This window comes from Pistacia vera, unplaced genomic scaffold (assembly GCF_008641045.1).
Source record: "Pistacia vera cultivar Batoury unplaced genomic scaffold, PisVer_v2 Contig101, whole genome shotgun sequence".
NCBI classification, from domain to species: domain Eukaryota; kingdom Viridiplantae; phylum Streptophyta; class Magnoliopsida; order Sapindales; family Anacardiaceae; genus Pistacia; species Pistacia vera.
Genome location: NW_022195039.1, coordinates 231,095 through 252,358, shown reverse-complemented (window position 1 = coordinate 252,358; position 21,264 = coordinate 231,095). Strand labels below are relative to the sequence as shown.

General features: G+C 32.7%; 3 protein-coding genes and 1 pseudogene across 3 annotated transcripts; 2 read left to right on the top strand and 2 right to left on the bottom strand.

Moving 5' to 3' along the window:
- Positions 1-1,296: 1,296 nt before the first annotated feature.
- On the top strand, positions 1,297-2,684 carry LOC116108298 (receptor-like protein EIX1). Its single transcript, XM_031394578.1, has one exon. The coding sequence runs from the start codon at positions 1,377-1,379 to the stop codon at positions 2,682-2,684; it is 1,308 nt and encodes a 435-aa protein (XP_031250438.1). The 5' UTR covers positions 1,297-1,376.
- Positions 2,685-5,803: 3,119 nt separating this feature from the next.
- On the bottom strand, positions 5,804-8,086 carry LOC116108205 (protein MULTIPOLAR SPINDLE 1-like). The gene is made up of 5 exons (XM_031394496.1): positions 8,009-8,086; positions 7,430-7,655; positions 6,414-6,606; positions 5,941-6,016; positions 5,804-5,824 (listed from the first exon to the last, which is right to left on the bottom strand). The coding sequence occupies exons 2-5, from the start codon at positions 7,644-7,646 to the stop codon at positions 5,804-5,806; spliced, it is 507 nt and encodes a 168-aa protein (XP_031250356.1). The 5' UTR covers positions 7,647-7,655; positions 8,009-8,086.
- Positions 8,087-8,358: 272 nt separating this feature from the next.
- LOC116108099 (protein MULTIPOLAR SPINDLE 1-like) lies at positions 8,359-9,318 on the bottom strand. Its single transcript, XM_031394413.1, has 4 exons — positions 9,137-9,318; positions 8,998-9,055; positions 8,788-8,917; positions 8,359-8,377 (listed from the first exon to the last, which is right to left on the bottom strand). The coding sequence occupies exons 1-4, from the start codon at positions 9,290-9,292 to the stop codon at positions 8,359-8,361; spliced, it is 363 nt and encodes a 120-aa protein (XP_031250273.1). The 5' UTR covers positions 9,293-9,318.
- A 5,388-nt stretch (positions 9,319-14,706) lies between these two features.
- LOC116108003 lies at positions 14,707-16,962 on the top strand (annotated as a pseudogene).
- Positions 16,963-21,264: the final 4,302 nt, after the last annotated feature.

Sequence of the window (21,264 nt, the reverse complement as noted above, 5' to 3'; positions counted from 1 at the left end):
ATCTCCAACCATCAATTTCTCATCAAAAACTCCGAAAAAAACCAATCAATCCCAATTCAACAAACAACAAAAAGCCCTAGGAATTCAATGGGCGGTGAAATGTGAGCAAACGACGACGGGGAAAGCGGGGGTTTTGGAGAGGGCACACCGAAAAGACGATTGGCGGGGAGAGGAAAGGTTTTCGGTAATGGGGCCTTCGGAAAATGGGTGGGGAAGTGCGACAGTTTTGCAAAAGACCCCTTTTTTTGCCCTTTTATGAGAGAGATGAAGAAGATGAAGACAGGAAGAGAGAGAGGAGAGAGGCTTTCGATCTGGCCATATTTCGGTGCCGGGTTCTTGCCTACTGACTGGAGGAAAAAGAGGGAGAAGGAAGGGAAGAAGAAGCAGGGGGACAATCAGAGAAAGATAAGATAGAGAAAGGGGAGAAGAAGACGAAGGATAAGATATTGGGCAGATTTTTTTAATATTTTATTAATGCAATTTTTTTAACTTTTTTTATTATGCACAAACCTTAAAGCACGAAAAGTCAAAATTACCCCCATAAAAATGATAGAATGTCGATAATACCATTTTAGTTAACAGATTTACTAACTGATTTGGACGGAAAGTGGGTATTTGTCATTTCAAAACCTTTTGGGTATCAATTTATCTTTAAAGTAAATTCTGGGTAGGTGTAAGTCGTTCCCCCTTGAATTCATCATGTTGCCATGGCAGGTTATTATTCTTTCTCGGGGTCATTTTGGGGTTGGCCGAAGACTTCTACTGCTTTATATGTAACACAACGTACCCAAATCCTCCACGTTTGGTTGGCGGCCATGCAGCAATGTTATGTGACCCTGGCTATAACCATTAAAAGTCTACTGTCAGAAAGAATTTATTTAAAATCATAATTACTTTTTAAATTTAATCAGATTATATCTCAAAAATATTTATGGGATTTTTAATAAGCTATAAATAAATAAATAAAATATTAATAGATTTATTTGAATTACAAGTTAGAGAAATAAGCATGTGAGATGAAAACTTCATTGAATAAATTCATTCTCTTTTGGAGCTGTCTACTCCTCCACACGCGTATAAGTCGGCATCAAAATTTTATGTATGATTGATAACGTCTGTGGAGTTTTTAAGAAGATGAGTTTTCCAAAGTTGAAATTTTTAGAAGTGGGGCCTATATCTTTAAGCACTCTTAGAAATTTTGATCAAAAGTTGTAATCAAGGAAATTTCTTGCAACTTTCATGCCCAAAAATTTCCAAATCAATCCTGTACTGAGATATGTTGAGATTATTGAGCATATAATCCTGTATATATAGAATGCTATTGATAACGTTCTCATCACATCCCCTTTTATATATAGTTTCTATTCAGAGTTTCAATGACCATGAAACCGAGCATGAGTATTGTTGTTCTTTTTCTTGAGTTACTAGCCTTAGCAACCATCAACATTTGCTTCTGCAACAGAAACACCCACTTGAATTGCATTGAAAGTGAGAGAGAAGCACTTTTAAGGTTCAAGCATGATCTCAAAGATCCATCAAACCGGCTTGCCTCTTGGACTGGTGATGGAGATTGCTGTTCATGGGCTGCTGTTCTTTGTGACAACTTGACAGGTCGTGTTCTCCAGCTCCATCTTGAATATCCAGATTCTGATGATGAAGCTTATGAGAAGTCAAAGTTCGGTGGTAAGATTAATCCCTCTTTGCTTGATTTGAAAGTTTTGATTTACTTGAACTTAAGCAGCAATGATTTTGAAGGAATTCAGATTCCTAGATTTCTTGGTTCTATGGGAAAGTTAAGATATCTTGATCTTTCTGGAGCTGGATTTTCAGGAATGATTCCTCCTCAATTGGGAAATCTCTCTTACCTGAAATATCTTGACCTTGGTTGCGATGGTTATTGGAATTTGTATGCTGAGAACACTCTTTGGTTATCTGGCCTTTCTTTGTTGGAACACCTTGATTTGCATTATGTGAACCTTAGCACATCCTTTGACTGGTTGCAAGCCATAAATAACCTCTCTGTTTTAAAAGTGTTGAAATTGTCATTTTGTCAGCTTTCTAACTTTCCTCCACTACCCATTGCAAACTTTTCGTCTCTTACTGTCCTGGATCTTTCTGCTAACCAATTAGGTGACACAATTCCTAGTTGGATGTTTGGTCTTAATGATTTAGTCTTTCTTTCACTATCTTTTAATAATTTTCGAGGTCCTATTCCTGATGGACTTCAAAACTTGACTTCTTTGAGTCACTTTGATTTATCTTTTAATGATTTCAACTCTGCATTTCCCAATTGGTTGTACAAATTTAGCCACCTTGAGTACCTACATTTGTCAGAAAATAAAATTGAAGGGAGACTTCCAAGATCATTTGGAACACTTTGCAACTTGAAATCAATCAATCTATTCGGTGTGAAATTAAATCAAAGTGTATCTGAAGTCCTTGATATCTTCTCGGGATGTATACCAGAGGGGCTACAGTTTTTAAATTTGGATGGATCTCAACTTTTTGGTCATTTGACTAATAAACTTGGGAAACTTAAGAATCTAGTCCGTCTTGACCTGCACAACAACTCTATTCTTGGTTCTATTCCATTCTCTATGGGAAAACTTTTGTCCTTGGAATATTTAGATCTTTCCTATAACAAATTGGATGGAATTGGTTCTATTCCATTCNTTCGGAGGTGATGCTGGAAGGTAGCACGGAGGAGTTTTTATCTAAGCAGGCGGCACCGCGGCAGATTGCAGAATTGGCTGAATCGCAAATGGAGAGACCGAGAGAGAGATATGTAGGAAGGGCAGCAGGTGGGGCGTGGGGAGAGTTAGGGAATGGGATGAGAAAGAGGTTAGAGGTTAGGGTTTGGGAAAATTAGATATATATACTTAGGATAATACTGTAATTAAACATATAGTATAAGGGTAAATTAGTAAAATAGACAGTACAATTTGCGGGCCGGGCTAGGCCTGAAGATATACCCATACCCGGCCCGTACCCGTGGTCGGGCCTTGAAATCAAGCCCAGGCCCAAGACCAAGCCCGTCACCTACGGGTAAGGCCCAGCCTTTTCGGGCCGGGCCGGGCCGGGCTGGGTACCCAAAAAACTCGGGCCCATTGCCATCTCTAGTTAGAACTATTTCTTTATTACCATACTTTAATGATATCCAAAGATTCAAAAGTTTTTTTTCGCTATAATGATACTGAAAAGAAAAAGAGATGCCAAGACAAAATCAAAGAAACGACTTATTAAGACCATCAGGCTGAGTGTGCGAAGCAATAAAACCTGACCAACTTGTTCAGCCAACAATCCAATGACTCGATCCATGTAGAGAATATGAAGCCCATTTCTAATTTCCAAAAGTTATGCTGCTTTTCTTGCTAGGACTGATTTAACGCAATCTTCAAGGAGCACTGCAATGTCATCGTATATTTTGAGCATTATCAAATCCATTAATGCTTTAAATAAAATAGGAGGGTGATAGTCTCATTATGAACCATTGGATTAATAGATAAGGTATTGTAATAGGACCCTTGAACTGCTCATGAATTAGAGCCCATAACCTTTTACATCTAGAAATCAACATGTTTAATGGACATGCAATGTTGGTCTTGTAAAAGTTTTCTTTTCGCTTTTTTCTTTTTTTGCATCAATATCAAATTTTCTAAATGACTAATGCATGAATAATGTTATTTTTCTAAAACATTTTTTTATTCATTAATTGAATCTAAAATTTTACGCATTACTGTTGATATTTCAATATTTCTTCAATCGCCTCAATTATATAAAAAAATAAAATAAAATAACTTATGTACTGACTAAATCATATATAATTTTGAACTGGATCAACATGTTAAATTTTATTATTGAATTACTAAACGAGTTCACATGTTGACTAAATCCTAACGCAATCTGTTTGTTAAACCTATCACTTATTCAAACCATATTACCATATGATGAATACATATCAGATTCAGTCATATCAACAAGTCAAAGTTCATTAACATGACTTATACTCATTGAACGAACACATATACACTCGTCCACTTAGATTTTACTATATGATGAATACAGCTCATATTTAGTCGTGTATATATATATATATATATATATATATATTGTGTGTGTGCAATACGAAATATCTAATAAAAACTTTTATGTTCTATGGCAAACATGAGAAAGAAAAAAAAATTAAAGAATGAAAAATCTCGTTCGGCAATCACTATTTTCATTATAGTTAATATTAATTAATTGAAGTTTTCTAAACTTCAAATCTATCAATTATTTTTTGGTTATTGTGTTCTATGCACTTCACTCCAATATCGATTTTTTTTTCTTCTGTCTGGTAGGATATTTTGGAGATTTTCCTAGTAATATTAATTATTATTAGGACTTATCTATAAATATTTCAGCAAAATTTTGTTTTTTTATTAACTTTGAATCTAAGAGTTAACTTGTAACATCTCAATCTACTAGTAAGATATTATTGGATTTTTGTTCGTTACCCACCTCAAATTGTCGGACTAAGGATGCATCCTTCTTGGTTTTCCTATGATAAATCATTATTGTTGTAGAGAACTAGGCCTTACTAGATCCAGATCTTGAAATTAATAAATTGAATAAAATTAATCTTTTATCTTTGTTGGAGTCAAATTTGTGACACTAAAAAGTAATGGTCCTTGTATAGGGCCTTTGTGATAATGGATAGTTACCTAACCGTTAGGTCTAATATAGTGGAGCAATTCTTGGGTAATGGGAAGTTGATGAAGGTGCCCCTTTCACTCCCACTTCCCCGCTCTTAGGGAATCCTTGTGAACTTGGGCCGTTTGACTCCCCTTGATCTACTTCTACTTTTGGGCTGCCTTTGATTTAACTTCTTGGGCTTGATTACATTCTTTAACCATAGGCTTGGGCGTTTAATTATGGATCCACTACTCTTCATTCGGAACACCGCAAGGATGCATAAATTATAATTTGGAATTGCAAAATTGCCATTATTTTTCTACTTTTAATGATAAAGAAATTTATTACATCAATAATTAATGTTAGCAAATGTAAAAGTCTAAAGAAAAGTTCCTGATTGACGTGAGTAATATTTAAACTTTTTACTAGTTAATTACTTTTGGTTGTCATTGTAAATATTAAATATAATGAAATCTCATTGTAAAAGCATGTATACATAGTGTAATATCATAATATTTCTTTTAATGTATGCTACTCCGGAATATTATTTTGATTGTCAACAGAGAGTAAGCACTTCTTTAATTGACTTAAGAATCTGGTCCAGAGCAATAGATGATTCAAAATACATAATATAAATACGATTCTAGATCAATGTTCTCATCCACGTTTCCTTTTTACACAGTTTTCATTCAGAAGTGCATAGTCATGAACCCAGATATTTTCCAAACGTTCAGATTCCTCCATTCCTTGGTCCAATGAAAAAGTTAAGGTGCCTTGATCTTTCTCATTAGTTTTCAAAGGTTTTTCTTCCAATCGAATAGGCTGTCAGGTCTACTACCTGTTATACCTTCATGTTTTAATGATCTCAATCTTTCAAACAATCATTTCTCCGGATCTATTTCTTTATTTTTGTGTTCAAGGACTAAAGTTCTAGAGTCTCTCATGCTTAAAGACAATTTTTTATTTGGAGAAATACTGATGAAAAGAAAAAATAACAAGAAGATCTGGGTTGAGTTTGTAGAGTGATGAAACCTGACCTACTTGTTTAGCCGACAATCCGATGACTCGATCCATATATAAAACATAAGCCCATTTCTACTTTTCAAAAGTTCTAACTTGGAGGACTGATTTAACCCACTCTTCCAAAGCCCTGCAATGTCATCATTGGCTGGGTTCATATATTTCATGCATTGTCAAATCTTGAAATGCTTTATATTAAACTTGAGTGTAAGAAAATTCTTAATTAGCTTGAAAGGAATAAAGTACCAAAACATACTCGAAGAATTCACTGTTTGACCAGGTTAATAAGTAATCTGATGTTAGAAACTCAATAAGTTGGATCCTACCACCCACAAAAATAAATTAGACAAAGCTATTTTGGATTACTAAATGATAGATGAATGGAAAGTTGGATTAATTTTTTGAATAGGAGTTGGTTTCTACTAAATCATTCAATTTGGATTTGCTATGAACTTGGCCATGAATAGTCGAGCTACCCAGCCTGCCCTATTGATTAAACTATACCCACAACTTTCACACTACTCTCTCAGGCATTACAGCTTCATTACAATGAAAAATGACAATTCCAGTGTCACAAGTCTTCAATTAAAAAAATGGGAGAAAAAATGCTTGAAGAAAAGCTTTTTACAATGCGTAGATACAAAATCTAACTCAATGGAATAATTTGATGAGAGATAGGAGAGGTGATCATGAATGCAAATAGTTACTGAAGTACTTACATTAGAAACATGCACTCGTGCATACTGGGGAAAGCAACATCAAATGGATATGAGAAAAGCAAGCTTTCTGCCACTACAGAAATTCTTTGGGATACTGAGAATATGACACGCTGTCCAATATAGGCTTCACTTGCAAGCTTGCAGATCAGGTGTTGAATACAGAATTGAGAATTGTCGTCAATATGAAGCGACTCTGAGCCAGCACCTTGAAAACAAAAACTGAGAAAATGGCAAAACTAAAAAGTACATAATGGTAACATTCGCTAGAAAAATAGAAATCTTGCAATGATTTGATGCTTCTACTAATGAATATCACTATAAGGTGATAAGAAAAAGAGTTCTTAAACCTTTAAACAACATATATCTATAAAAAAATGTTACAGAGTATTTTAAAGCACAGTCAAGTATACCATCTTCTTTCAAGGGGGAACACATTCTTTTAACTGAGTGCACAATTAAGCTTCTGACTATTCTTTGAATGACTTCTTTGCTCTTTCCCTCCGTTAATAGATTCCTTAATGATGCTTCAAGAAAAAAGACTTTAAATAGCACTAGGGTAGAATTAACTAAAAAGAAACTACATGTATGTATATGTCAAAAAACATAAAGGAACACTTAATACCATGAACAATTGAGACCCTGTCAATGTGAATAGCAAGAAACTAGAGCAGAGACCCAGCAAAATGCTCAGAGTCAACAATAGAAGTTTAAACAAGGAAACCTTCAACACTCAACAAAACTGCATATCCTAACTACTCTGGGTCTAACAACCAACACCACAAGATATGTGATTTCAAAAGATGGCTTTTGTTCACTCATTAAAGAACAGAGCAAACTAATGGCTTCATTAAAATCTCTTCTGTCTACTCTTTTCTAATAGCCAAATTACTCTATCCAAGCCAAGGGTGTCAAACATATTTTTAAGATATTAAAAGTTGACTTCAATTTAACTGCAATATACTGATACAAGTTCTAATACTAATACAATTTACAGGTATCTCATGTCAACACCTCACCTAAAATGAAGTCCAAAGTTTGGTGAGACCAATTTGCAAAATTGCCCTCCTTTGCCTGCAAAAATATAAGGCACCCAACATATGTGAATACAATACAGCAGTGATGATATAGAGCACATAGGAAAATTTCAGCAGGTTCCTCTAACCGGAGAAACAGTGTCGCAAAGCTCCACAAGAAAATCAACAGAGGCCCTAAGCTGCTCCACCTGATCTTCATAGCTCAACTCTGTATTTGTAACAAAAATTTACATCAAACAGGTTCATACTAAACACCATTCTTGCTCTTAAATACTCATGAATTCAGAGACATAATGTCAAAGAAATTCCCGAACAGCTATCAGGAAAGCAAAATCTAACTTGGTTACTCTAGAATGTCATAAGTTCCTCATTTTGACATTAAAATATAACAAATCAAAAAGTCGAAAAACGTCGTAAAATTGAATGTAGAACTATAATATTAGACTATCAAACTTGTAATATGTTACAAACTAACATTTCAATTTATCGTTCCAATGTAAATTAAAATTAGCAAAAAATTAACTATAAATTAAGTAAATGAACTTCAAAATAGAACTGCACTTTTCCATAATATGCCTGTAAAACGTCGTCGTTGATTGGAATCGCCTGTTCTTCTCCTCCTTTCCTTCAGTCTCAGTACAAAATTAGCAAACATTTTGTTATAACCTAAGCCTGATAAGCAAATTCGCAACACAAACAACCACACACAAGATTAAAGATCAAAGAATCACACACACAACACAAGGCACGATTTTACCGTGGTTCGTCTATCCAATCTTGGATAGACTACATCCACGTTGAGCTCCGAAACACGGACACTCACAGCACTAAGAAGATATTCAACGATTACAAGAAGGACAAGAATACAAATCTGTCAAAAACAGACTAACACCCAACTAAGGCCTAATCACTCAAGAATCTCTCAATAATCTGTAAGAAAAACAGAGGACAAATACCAGCCTCAAGAAGGAAACACAACCCTCTCTCACAATCAACCCAGATTACACCCAGAAAGATTTAGCAAAAACCAACCCTAGTTTTTTCCCTCTTTTGCAAACCCTAATACCCGATTAACAACAAAACGCATTCTCCTCTTTTATCACTATTGCTCTTCTTTATATATGTCTGCATTCGTAATCCTCAGCCCTTGGATCTGTCTTGATCTGATGGCTAAGATTCGGTAATGGTCTTAAATGAAACGACCCCGTTTTGGCTTCTAATGGACTTAAGTGAAACGACTCCATTTTTGGCTTCACATTATTTTCACATTTTAACAACAACAGCAACGGTAGTTGATAATTATCATTAAAACAACAATTAGAGAATAAATAAAAATGAACTTGTCTGAGAAATCTGCGGCGAAGAACGTCATTGAACCGACGGAAATCTTAGGGCTTAATTTCCCCAACCTATCAAAGAAACAGCACTTAAAAGAAGCTGATTGCGGAAACAAATCGCAATGCGAAGAATCTAGATCCAACATAAAACAATTAAATAAAAAAAATCAATGAATTATTAAAACAGAAAAAAAAAAAAATTCAGAACCTAACCTTCAGCTTCTCTTAGATCCTCTCTCAGCCTGATGAGCTCTTGCTTCTGTTCCTTCACCTGAAATTTCAGCAAAATTAGGATCTGTTTGGTTATGGAGATAACTGAATTCGAAAAAGTTGATGGAGATTTAGAAGAGACCTTTCGCTTCCAGCGAAGTGCATCGGATTCAGAAGAAGGCTGAGTGCTTTGATTTTGACTAAGGCGGAGCTTTGATCGGAGAAGAGAAATGGCGACGGCGAGCTTAATTGATTCGTCCTTTGAAGCTAAAGATTCTGAATTTCTGTCCATTTGCATTTCAGTTGTGGATATTTTTGTAAAGCGCGCTAGATTATGAATTTCAAAGCTAATGATACATGTAGAAATTTTTTTAAATATTTTGTACATGTATGCAGTGAAGAGTGAAGACAGCGTAGTTTTGATTTCATAATATATGGCACAACAACATTTTGACATATGTTACAATATCTTTTCAAAGAATAAACGATGTCGTCTTTGTTACTTGCTTAATTTTCGCATAAATATATAACATAGAAATGTTTTGTGCATAAACCCTAGAGTATAGGTGGGCTTAAGCTCAAATTTAATAAAACAATTAACATGATTTAAAACAACTTTAAGCCCAAACAAGCTTAAGCCTAAATATAATAATATAGCTTGAGCCCAAATATTATACAGCCCTCAAATACAATAATACCATCAACTTGATAAAAATGGTTCAATAGGACCTACACTCTTAAAAGCTAATTGAACGAAAAAGAGAGCCCAATTACATATATAAACCTTAACAACCTATTAACGATCTGCAACAATTATTTTTTTCTCATTGTCTCCTACAAAACGAATGATATCTTAGAGGAAATTATGAAAGCATTCATATGAGATTTTCTCTTAATGATTTAACTATTGTTAAAAAATTATAAATAACTAAACAGATTATCATACACTTTAAAAGTTATATTAAGGAAAAGCTAGCTAATTGTAGTTTGTAATAGTTCAAATAAAATTAATGGATTATTCATTAAATTCAGATCATCAGATCTTTTCCCTAGAACAAATGATTCTCATTATTAAATAAACTCTACTGAATTAATTTATTTGACTTAGATAACATCTTTGGAGTTTTCAGGAACATAATTTTTTTCTTGAGTAAATGATACGTTTGAAGTCAAGGACGACTAACATTATACTGAAAATAAAGATTGATCAAACATTTAACTAAATTAGATTTTTCAATTGACAAAAAGATTAAAGTGTTACATGGACAGCTAGCTGGTGATGTTGCACTCAGTATAATTTTCCTTCATTACGTTTTTAGTAAAACAAACGGACCACTTGAATTTTCTTCTTTTGTTGCCTTTGACTCTTCTCTGACAGCAAGAGGTCGACCAAACTGGGACCAATAAATTAAATTACTTGGAACTGACATGTAGAAAACTTCTCCAAATTCATTGTATCCGGACCCATTAATTGGTTGGTTCAAAATTGATGTATAATAGAAAACCTTAGAAGTCCCCTCATGATAAGTTGTAAACTTATTTGAAAACATAAAGGACTTGATCTTGAAACAAAGTGAAGAGGAAATAGCACAAAGTAATTTTTATTGTTGTCCGTAAATGAAGAAATTTATGTAATTCGAACAATAATTTCAATAAAGAAAAACCAATGAGAATCGTTTTTAATTAGACAATCACTAATTTCTATGGAAAAAACAATTTGACTTTAGAGTTGAGATGCATCTATCATTTTCTGTGGAAAAAAAAAAAAAATTCTTGAAATTCCAAATGAATTATCAATCAAACATCAAATTTTTACACCAAGTCACACGCAATTCCATGTAGACAATGACACAATTGCAAAAGCAAAATATCTGAAAAAGAGCTTACAAAATTACTAAAATTCAACATAATTTACTGTGAATATTATAAATAAATTAATCCATTTCATATTAATGGAGTCCTTACATACAACTCTCCTATTATAATATAAATTAGCTAAGGATTAAGATCATCGTAAATACTAATGAAAAATGTTGAAAGATCATATATTGGATAAATAATTACTTCTTTTAGTTCACTTAAGAGTCTACGGTGATTGCAACCCGCTAGCCCACTCTTAGAAATTTTGATCAGAAGTTGTAATCAAAGAAATTTCCTGCAACTTTCATGGACAAAAATTTCCTATAAGAATGTTGATCTCACTAACTTGGTGATTTAGGACATAAAAGCAACTAAAATGCCCTAGACTATAGGGTGAACATAAAAGCTAGCCGGCAATGTTACACTCACAATTTTTCTTCATTATGTTTTCAATAAAACAAAGGGACCAGTTGAATTTTCTTCTATGATCACGATGGTTTCACTTTATTTATTTTGTTGTAAATTGCATTTAATTAATAATTGAACAATACTTTTTATTTATTTTGAAAAATGGCGAAGAGAATGGATTTAAAGAACCATGATTTTTTTTTGAATGAATCAAGCTATTAAAATTCATCTTAACGAAAAATTTGACAAAATAACTAAGAGAATAATGGTTTCTAGTGACTAATTTGTTTTCTTGAGTAAATGATACGTTTGAAGTCAATGACAACTAACATCATACTAAAAATAGAGATTGATTAAACATTTAACTAAATCAATTGACAAAAAGATTAAAGTGTTACATGAATAGCTAGTTGGCGATGTTGCACTCAGTACAATTTTCCTTCATTATGTTTTTAGTAAAACAAATGGACCACTAGAATTTTCTTCTTTTGTTGCCCTTGACTCTTCTCTAACAGTAAGAGGTCGACCAAACTGGGACCAATAAATTAAATTACTTGGAACTGACATACAGAAAACTTCTACAAATTGATTGTATCCTAACCCATTAATTGGTTGGTTCAAAATTGATGTGTAACAGAAAACCTTAAAAGTCCCCTGATTATAAGTTGTAAACTTCTTTGAAAATATAAAGGATTTGATCTTGAAACAGAGTGAAGAGGAAATAGATTTTTATTATTGTCCGTAAACGAAGAAATTTATGTAATTCGAACAATAATTTCAAAAAAGAAAAACCAATGAGAATAGTCTTTAATTAGACAATCACTAATTTCTATGAAAAAAACAATTTGACTTTAGAGTTGAGACGCATGTATCATTTTCTGTGGAAAAAAACAATTCCTGAAATTCAAAACAAATTATCAATCAGGCATCAATTTTTTACACTAACTCACACGCAATTCCATGTAGACAATGACACAATTGCAAAAGCAAAATATCTGAAAAAGAGCTTATAAAATTACTAAAATTCAACATAATTTACTGTGAATATTATAAATAAATTAATCCATTTCATATTAATGGAATCCTTACATATAGCTCTCCTATTATAATATAAATTAGCTAAGGATTAAGATCATCATAAATACTAATGAAAAATGTTGAAAGATCATATATTGGATAAATAATTACTTCTTTTAGTTCACTTAAGAGTCTACGGTGATAGCAACCCGCTAGCCCACTCTTAGAAATTTTGATCAGAAGTTGTAATCAAAGAAATTTCCTGCAACTTTCATGGACAAAAATTTCCTATAAGAATGATGGCCCCTCTTGGTGATGTGGGACATAAAAGCAACTAAAAAACCCTAGACTATAAGGTGAACATAAAAGCTAGCTGGCAATGTTGCACTCACAATTTTCCTTCATTATGTTTTCAATAAAACAAAGGGACCAGTTGAATTTTCTTCTATGATCACGATGGTTTCACTTTATTTATTTTGTTGTAAATTGCATTTAATTAATAATTGAACAATGCTTTTTATTTATTTTTAAAAATGGCGAAGAGAATGGATTTAAAGAACCATGATTTTTTTTAATGAATCAAGCTATTAAAATTCATTTTAACGAAAAATTTGACTAAATAACTAAGAGAATAATAGTTTCTAGTGTCAAAATGTAAATGTTTTCAGATATTCAATTAAACTTTTATTTCTCTAAGAATAGGAATTTGAATAAGAATAAGAATTAATTAATTTCTAAAAGTATACTAATAATACCTTTTGATATGGTAGATTGGGATTACTAATAGGAAAGAGTATTTTTCCCAATTAAAAAAGAAAAGTTCATTAATAAGAGATATTGAATCCCATTTTATGTTGAAGTTAATTCATAATCTTTTAGAAGCTTCAAAATTTTGGAGTACAGTATTTGCATTATATATTTTATATGAATCCTTTTGTTATATATATTTTAAAACATAAATTCATGTGAATGTTATAAATTATGTGTAAAATTCTAAGGTTTAATTATCCCTATTTCTTGGCTTATAGTTCACTTCTTGCAAAGATACTCAACTAACCTACGAAATTTTGTTGTATATTTAATCCTCTATTAACTTATATTGGCCAAGAGAACTAGAGTCGTTCTATTCTACTTTGTTTTAGTGAGAAGATGATGAAGGTAATTATATATGACTATGATTTATCATTCATAATTTAAAGAATTTAAATTTAACAATTACAATTTAAATACATAAAAATAGAGTCAAGTAATTAATTGCTTTTTGATTATGAGAATAAAAAGTCTAAAGAAAAATATTAGTGATTGTTGTCATGATAAATAACACTTCAAACTTTTTAACTGATAAAAATCTTTCTTGAATTATTAATATTTAATTTGTCATTAGTTGAATTCATCATGTTGCCATGGCAGGTTATTATTCTTTCTCGGATTCATTTTGGGGTTGGCCGATGACTACTACTGCTTCATATGTAACACAATGTACCCAAATCCTCCACGTTTGGTTGGCGGCCATGCAGCAATGTTATGTGACCCTGGCTATAACCATTAAAAGTCGACTGTCATAAAGAATTTATTTAAAATCATAATTACTTTTTAAATTTAATCAGATTATATCTCAAAAATATTTATGGGATTTTTAATAAGTTATAAATAAATAAATAAAATATTAATAGATTTATTTGAATTACAATTTAGAGAAATAAGCATGTGAGATGAAAACTTCATAGAATAAATTCATTCGCTTTTGGAGCTGGCTACTCCTCCACACGCGTGTAAGTTGGCATCAAAATTTTATGTCTGATTGATAACATCTGTCGAGTTTTTCAGAAGATGAGTTTTCCAAAGTTGAAATTTTTAGAAGTGGGGCCTATATCTTTAAGCACTTTTAGAAATTTTGATCAAAAGTTGTAGTCAAGGAAATTTGCTGCGACTTTCATGCACAAAAATTTCCAAATCGATTTAGCCGTGATCGGTCAAAAAAATCTATCTTTGGTCGTTGTTAACAGTTAACGATAGCTATTACGATTGTCAAATCTGACATTTTTCAGTTAAATCGATGAATTATTGATCATTTTCGATGGTGATATAGGTGGTTGTGACAGGTTTCGACTATCACTGACGGTGATTATCGGAATCTGATAAGTATGGGTGGATATGGTGTTTTTGTTAATTTTTAAATTTTTTTTTGAGGTATTTATGAAATTGATAAATATAAAAGGTCTAAAAGTAATTAAAAAAATAGACTAATATTTTTCAAATAATATCTTAAACATTTTTTTAGAGAATAAGATTAAGAACATAGATAGAAGTAGGAAACCAATCGCTCCCAAAGATTTTAAACCACACAGATACTGACAAAGATAAGATTTCATGTGGATTGCTGAGGCGCACTATAAAACAGTACTTCACTTAAGCTACAGCGTTACTCGAAGCTAGAACTGAAATTTTATAAAATCTGGAAAATTTGTGAGAGTCACACGGATTGCCAGCGTGGACTCATTTTTGTATAAAAACGTTTCAAGAATCATTTGTAAGCTAAGCTGAAAGATTAATAGAAGAAATCAGTTCTGGAAGTATCCAATTTTCTCTCAAAGTCCTTGTTTGTTTCCTTAGAAATTTTCTGCATTTTCTGTTTGTTTCCCCAGAAAGGTTTGCGACTTTCTGCTCCTCTTCTCATCTGATCTTAGGACTTTCACATCTCATAAAAAATGGAAAGAAGAATCTATGAAGCAGCGGTAGAGGGGAATATAATTTCCTTTCTTAACTTGCTTCAAGAGGATGCTCTAATTCTTGATAGAATTACTGTGAGCTGTTACGGAGAGACACCTTTGCACATAGCTTCCATGCTTGGTCATGCAGAATTTGTGCAGGAAATTCTTGGTCGTAAGCCTGAGCTTGCCGGAGAGCTTGATTCCCGTAAATCATCACCACTTCACTTAGCAACTTCAAAAGGGTAATTGGATATAGTTAAAAATTTGGTATCGGTTAATCCTGAAATGCGCCTTGCTCGTGATCGTGACAGAAATAACCCAGTACATATTGCAGTCATGAAGGGTCGTGTTAGTGTCTTAAAAGAGTTGGTTAAAGTGAGACGTAATGCGGCTCGAATGTTGATGGAACGAGGTGAAACAATTTTACATGCTTGCGTGAGATTTGACTAGTTGGAGGCAATGAAATTCTTGATGGAGCAAATGAGTGATCATGAGTTTGTGAATTCTAAGGATGATGATGGCAACACTATATTGCATCTGGCGGTGGCAGATAAACAAGTGGAGGTATGTATGAAGAGTAGGACTAAATTATTAATTAATTAATGTATTTTCGCTTATATTTATCTGTGTAAATTAGCCAGTGTTAGAATTAGATTTTCTCCTTAGGTGCGCCAAATTTTCTCTCAATTGATTCCATGTAAAGCTAAGCACACATAAGAAACTTTAAAACTGAGCCAGGAAAGACAACAGCCCCAACAAACATATGCACGAGTTGGGGTGAGTAGGTCGGGCTTGGCTCAAATCTCCCACAATACTGATTCCTGAGATTTAGGAACTGGAACCAAAACCAGTACTGTAATTGGAACCTATCCCATAGGTTCCAGTTTTAGATACCCTGTGCTTTTGATCAACCCGAAATTTTTGCTCACCCTTATTGATGAGTACTTCATACAATCACGAAAACTCTCTAACATAGATCATCAATGTGAAAGGCTAATTTTATTTTACTTTATTTTATTTTATTTTTGTATATGTGTGTGCTGTGTCTGTGTGAGGATATGTATGTATATAATTCTTTTGGATTTGTTGATGCAAATAAATTTGTTCTATGTCTCATAATATATATACTAAGCAATGATTTAATGTGCAGACAATACAGTTTTTGACTACTAATAATGCAATAGAAGTGAATGCTCTGAATAAAGGTGGCTTTACAGCTTTGGATATTTTAAAACAAAGCAGAAGAGATTTGAAAGATTATGAAATTATGGAGTTCCTTTGACATGGGAGAGTTATTTCTGCAGAAGACATTGCCGTATCAACGCATGAACTTGGCTTCAAACAAACTACAACCTTAACAGCTCATGGAAATAATCAAATTAATATGTTGCACCCTCAAGGTAACCGTACAGAAAAGTCCGTTGAGAAGAAAGATGATTGGTTGAAAGAAATGAATAATGCCTTGATGGTGGTAGCATCACTGATAGCTACTGTCACATTTCAAGCTGGTCTGAACCCTCCTGGTGGTGTATGGCAAGACACTAAACCAGATCATGAGGCAGGGAAGTCAATAATGGCTGATAGAAATAGTTATTCTTTTAGTTGGTTTTTCACTTTCAATACCATAGGATTTGTTGCGTCTCGTTGCATCATTTTACTACTCGTGAGTGGTTTGCCATTTTGTAAACGCAGGATGTTTACGTCGATTTTGATGGTGATCCTGTGGGTTGCGATTTCAGCATTAACACTTGCTTATCTCTTCTCTTTAAATTTTATTTCAGTCCAGAATGTATCGTTTGTTGGGAATGTATCTGTTATGGTAGTATATGTATGGATGGGCATGATGGGGATTCTTCTTTTGAGTCACACCATTCGTCTTATAAAAAAGATGACAATCTATTTCATAAAATTAACAAAACCACGGAGGGATACAGATGGTTCAAATGGTGATGAACAACGACATAGTGTCTAATATCTACAACATTAATAAATAATGTGTAGAAATTATGTTTTTGAGAGACTGTAATGTACTTTTGTGATAATGTTACGTATTTTATTTTTCTAGGTATGTAAAGTTTTTATGTTTTGTGCATGTAACAAAAGTGAAGAACTTGTTGAGTAATGGAGATGTAACAAAAGTGTTAGTTTTAGAAGGCTTTACTTGCAATTGAATAGGCTGTCAGGGCCGCTACCAGTTATACCTTCAAGTTTTAATGATCGCAATCTTTCAAACAATAATTTCTTTGGATCTATTTCTTTAATTTTGTGTTCAAGGACTAAAAGTTCTAGAGTTTCTCATGCCTAACGATAATTTAGGGAAAAATAAATTCACTAGTAACATTCCAACCTCCATGGGAAATTTGAGTTTCCTTTAGTCACTTCACCTTCTTAAAAATAAATTATCTAGAACAATACTTGTGTCATTTAAAATTTTAAAAAGGTTAAGAGGTAAGTGAGTTTGTTAGAAAAGTTCCAGCATAGATCTAAGAAAGATATTAGAGAATGATAATTCTTAACCTCCATTCGAATAAGTTTTACGGTTTTTCACCAATGGAGTTTTGTCAACTATCTTCTCTGCAGATCTTGGACCTTGCTTATAACAAACTCTCTTTTCTGCAGATCGTCTTGGACCTTGCTTATAACAAAGTCTTTGGAACAATACTAAGATGTTTCAATAATTTCAGTGCCATGGTCATGCAGAATGCTAGGGGCAATGTTTTCGAATTTGGTAGCAGTTATATGGGTAAGTAATTTGTTGAGGATACAAGCCTTGTGATGAAAGGGGAAATGGGTGAATATAGCACTATTCTTAATTTTGTAAGAAGTATAGACCTTTCCAAAAACAATTTACTTGCAGAGATTCCAGTGACATTTCTTTAGTAGACAACAGAACATTTATTGGCCACCAATCATGTTACGTACATTTTGGTTTAGAAATTGACAAAAGCTCATTTACGGACTACCCAACATTCTTCCCCTACATAAACACCAGACCCACAAATATCTCCCAAGATCCATAACCAAAAAGAATATTTTCACCAGAAGAGAGATGTGGGTGAGCTTCAAGAACAAGCTCTTCGCTTTCGGTGTACTGATGGCAGCCATATCTACCGATGCTCAAACCGTATTCAGTATGCCAGCTGCTGGTTTGATGACATGCAAGCCTATCTGTGACACCTCCAAACCCAACCCAGCCGACTGCAACGTGGTGCTCGGCTCTCAATGAACCCTTAATACCATGTAAAATTGCGACCCTGTCAATGTGAAAAGCAAGAAACTAGATAGACTCAGCAAAATGCTATCAGTTAACAATAGAAGTTTAAACAAAGACACCTTTAACACTCGACAAAACTGCATTTCCTAACAACCAACACGACAAGATATGTGATTGGAAAAGATGGTTTTTGTTCACTCATTAAAGAGCAAAGCAAAACTAATGGCTTCATTAAAATATCTTCTGTCTACTCTTTTCTAATAGCCAAAATGTTATCCAAGCCAAGGGTGTCAAACATAGTTTTAAGACATTTAAAGTTGATTTCAATTTAACTGCATTATAATGATACAAGTTCTTATACAATTTACAAGTATCTCATGTGAGCACCTCACCTAAAATGAAGTCCAAAGCTTGGTGAGACCAATTTGCAAAATTACCCCATTTTGCCTACAAAAATTATAAGGCACCCGACATATGTGAATACAATACAGCAGTGATGATGTAGAGCACATAGGAAAATTTCAGTAGGTCCCTCTAACCGAAGAAATAGTGTCGCAAAGCTCCACAAGAAAATCAACAGAGACCCTGAGCTGCTCCACCGGATCTTCATAGCTCAACTCTGTATTCGTAACAAAAATTTATATCAAACAGGTTTATACTAAACACCATTCTTGCTCTTAAATACTCACGAATTCAGAAACATAATGTCAAAGAAATTCCCCACCAGCAATCAACAAAGCAAAATCTAACTTAGTTACTCTAGAATGGCATAAGTTCCTCATTTTGACATTAAAATATAACCAATCAAAAAGTCGAGAAACGTCATAAAATTGAATGTAGAACTATAATATTAAACTATCAAACTTGTAATATGTTATAAACTTACATTTCAATTTATCGTTCCAATATAAATTAAAATTAGCGAAATATTAACTGAATACACTTATTGTTCATAAGAAAGTTTATTGTAATTACATTGAAAGATAATAAATAAGAATATATTCATTATAAATTTGAATAAACTTATCGTTCAAGAATGAGATTTCTCTATTTCTTTTTCTATTTTTTTGTCTATTTAATTTAGTTGGTTTATGTGAAGAATATCTAACTAAACAAATAATATTCATAAATAGAAAGTCTCAAGCTCTGTTGGCAAAATCCATCCCCGTCTTCATAATTATCACTGTCCACATGACACACCCCACCGCTTTAAATTTTATTCACTTTCATAAATAAATAATTCAATTAAAAATAAAAGGTTTTTCTCAACCCTTAAGGTTTAATTATATAACAAATTTTCCCCTAAAATTCTAGATATAACAAAAATTCATAAGCTGTCAGTAAGTTGTTAATACCGTTTTGAAATGTATAACATGATGGTCAATAAATATTTACCTAATTACCCCTCTACCGTGTTTAACACCGAAAATTCATGATAAGGGAATTTTTGTAATTTCTATAACAATAGAGGAATTTTTGTTATTAGCCACTATCTAATTTATCTTCAATATAAAGTTAAGCCTCGATAAAATAATACACGATATATTAATAACCTCGGTTAAATAATATTATTGACCCCTCCCGACTTGAGACCAATGTGGTAAATTAATAATTCGCTAAATTTATAAGATAATACATTTAAAAAAAACACACATGGGTATCACTTGATATATAAATTAATAATCTCCTTATACATGAAAATTATATCACTTGAACCATGCATATTTTTATGTGACTTGTAGAGTGATCAAATATATGCGACAAGACAAGACAAGATATACCCACATCTATAGATATCTTGTCTTTTTTTTTTTTTTTTCCAAACATTTTTAACTTAATTGCTAACATTCTATTTTTTTTTTTTTTTTTCAAAATTCATACCAATTTTCCTTGCATTAGATGTTAAAAATATATATATTTCAACAAAATTTCGTACTCTTATTAACTTTGAAGCTAAGAGTTAACTTGTAACATCTCAACCTATTATTAAGATATTATTGGATTTTTGTCTCTTACCCACCTCAAATTATAGGAATTAGTACCTATCATTCTTTGTCTTCCTATGATAAATCATTATTGTGACAGAAAATTAGACCTTACTAGATCAAGATCTTGAAATTAATAGACGGAGTAAAATTAATCTTTTGTCTTTGTAGGAGTCAATTTTGTAACACTCAAAACGTAATAATTCTTTATTGTCACATTCATCACAATAAGTAAAAGATAAGGGAATTTATGGAGATTAAAAGAGTATAAAGAAAATAATAAATACAAAGATAAGGGAATTTATGGAAAATAATGCTTGTAAGTGAAGAATAAGACTTATAGATGGACAGTAAAACTTGTCCCTTCTTGGATAATTGGAAGTTGATAAAAGGTTTCTCATTTTATCTCCGCACTTCCTCACTCTTAGGGAAGTGGGTTGTAAGTTAAAATCCTTGTGGACTTGGGCCGTTTGACTCTTCTCTTTTTCTACTTCCAACTGTGGGCTGCCTTTGAATTAACTTCTTGGGCTTGATTACATTCTTTAACCTCAGGCTTGGGCCTTTAATTTTGGATCCAACACTCTTCATTCACAACACCCGAGAATGCAAAAATAATTTACCAGTTAATTATTTTTGGTTCTTGGATTCTTAAAATTTGGTTGGCCTTGGAATTCTACTGCTCCATCCATCAAATATATATATAATATTATATATATATATTATATTATAATATATACACAATATTTTTTTAAATAATAGTTTAAACAAAACCTCTTATTTAGACGATATGCTTTGATCTTATTAAGAATATTAACCTCAATTGTTAATAAACTCGTAAGCAAATTAACTGCCCTGTTTCATAAAGGATCACTGGCATATCAACTTTGACTATTCGATCATTTCTAGTATTTATTATATATCTTTATAAATTAAATTTCAATTGTCTTTACAATAGGTTGGCTGAGTGGTAAAGGCTTGGGGTCAAGGAGTTTGCTCCCCCTGTAGTCTTACGTTCGAATCACAAGAACGGTTGCTAATATTGTTGACCACAGATTGTAGAACTTACCCTGTTTCA

What these genes read in the sequence shown, in the direction of transcription:
- LOC116108099 (XM_031394413.1), bottom strand. Translation starts at nt 9,292, where the DNA reads ATGCAAATGGACAGAAATTCAGAATCTTTAGCTTCAAAGGACGAATCA. An exon ending in CACTTCGCTGGAAGCGAAAG is followed by an intron (nt 9,056 to 9,136) that starts GTCTCTTCTAAA and finishes CTGAAATTTCAG; the next exon opens with GTGAAGGAACAGAAGCAAGA. An exon ending in GGATCTAAGAGAAGCTGAAG is followed by an intron (nt 8,918 to 8,997) that starts GTTAGGTTCTGA and finishes TGTTGGATCTAG; the next exon opens with ATTCTTCGCATTGCGATTTG.
- LOC116108205 (XM_031394496.1), bottom strand. Translation starts at nt 7,646, where the DNA reads ATGAAGATCAGGTGGAGCAGCTTAGGGCCTCTGTTGATTTTCTTGTGG. An exon ending in CACGAGTGCATGTTTCTAAT is followed by an intron (nt 6,017 to 6,413) that starts GTAAGTACTTCA and finishes TGTGGGTGGTAG; the next exon opens with GATCCAACTTATTGAGTTTC. An exon ending in AATTCTTCGAGTATGTTTTG is followed by an intron (nt 5,825 to 5,940) that starts GTACTTTATTCC and finishes ATGACATTGCAG; the next exon opens with GGCTTTGGAAGAGTGGGTTA.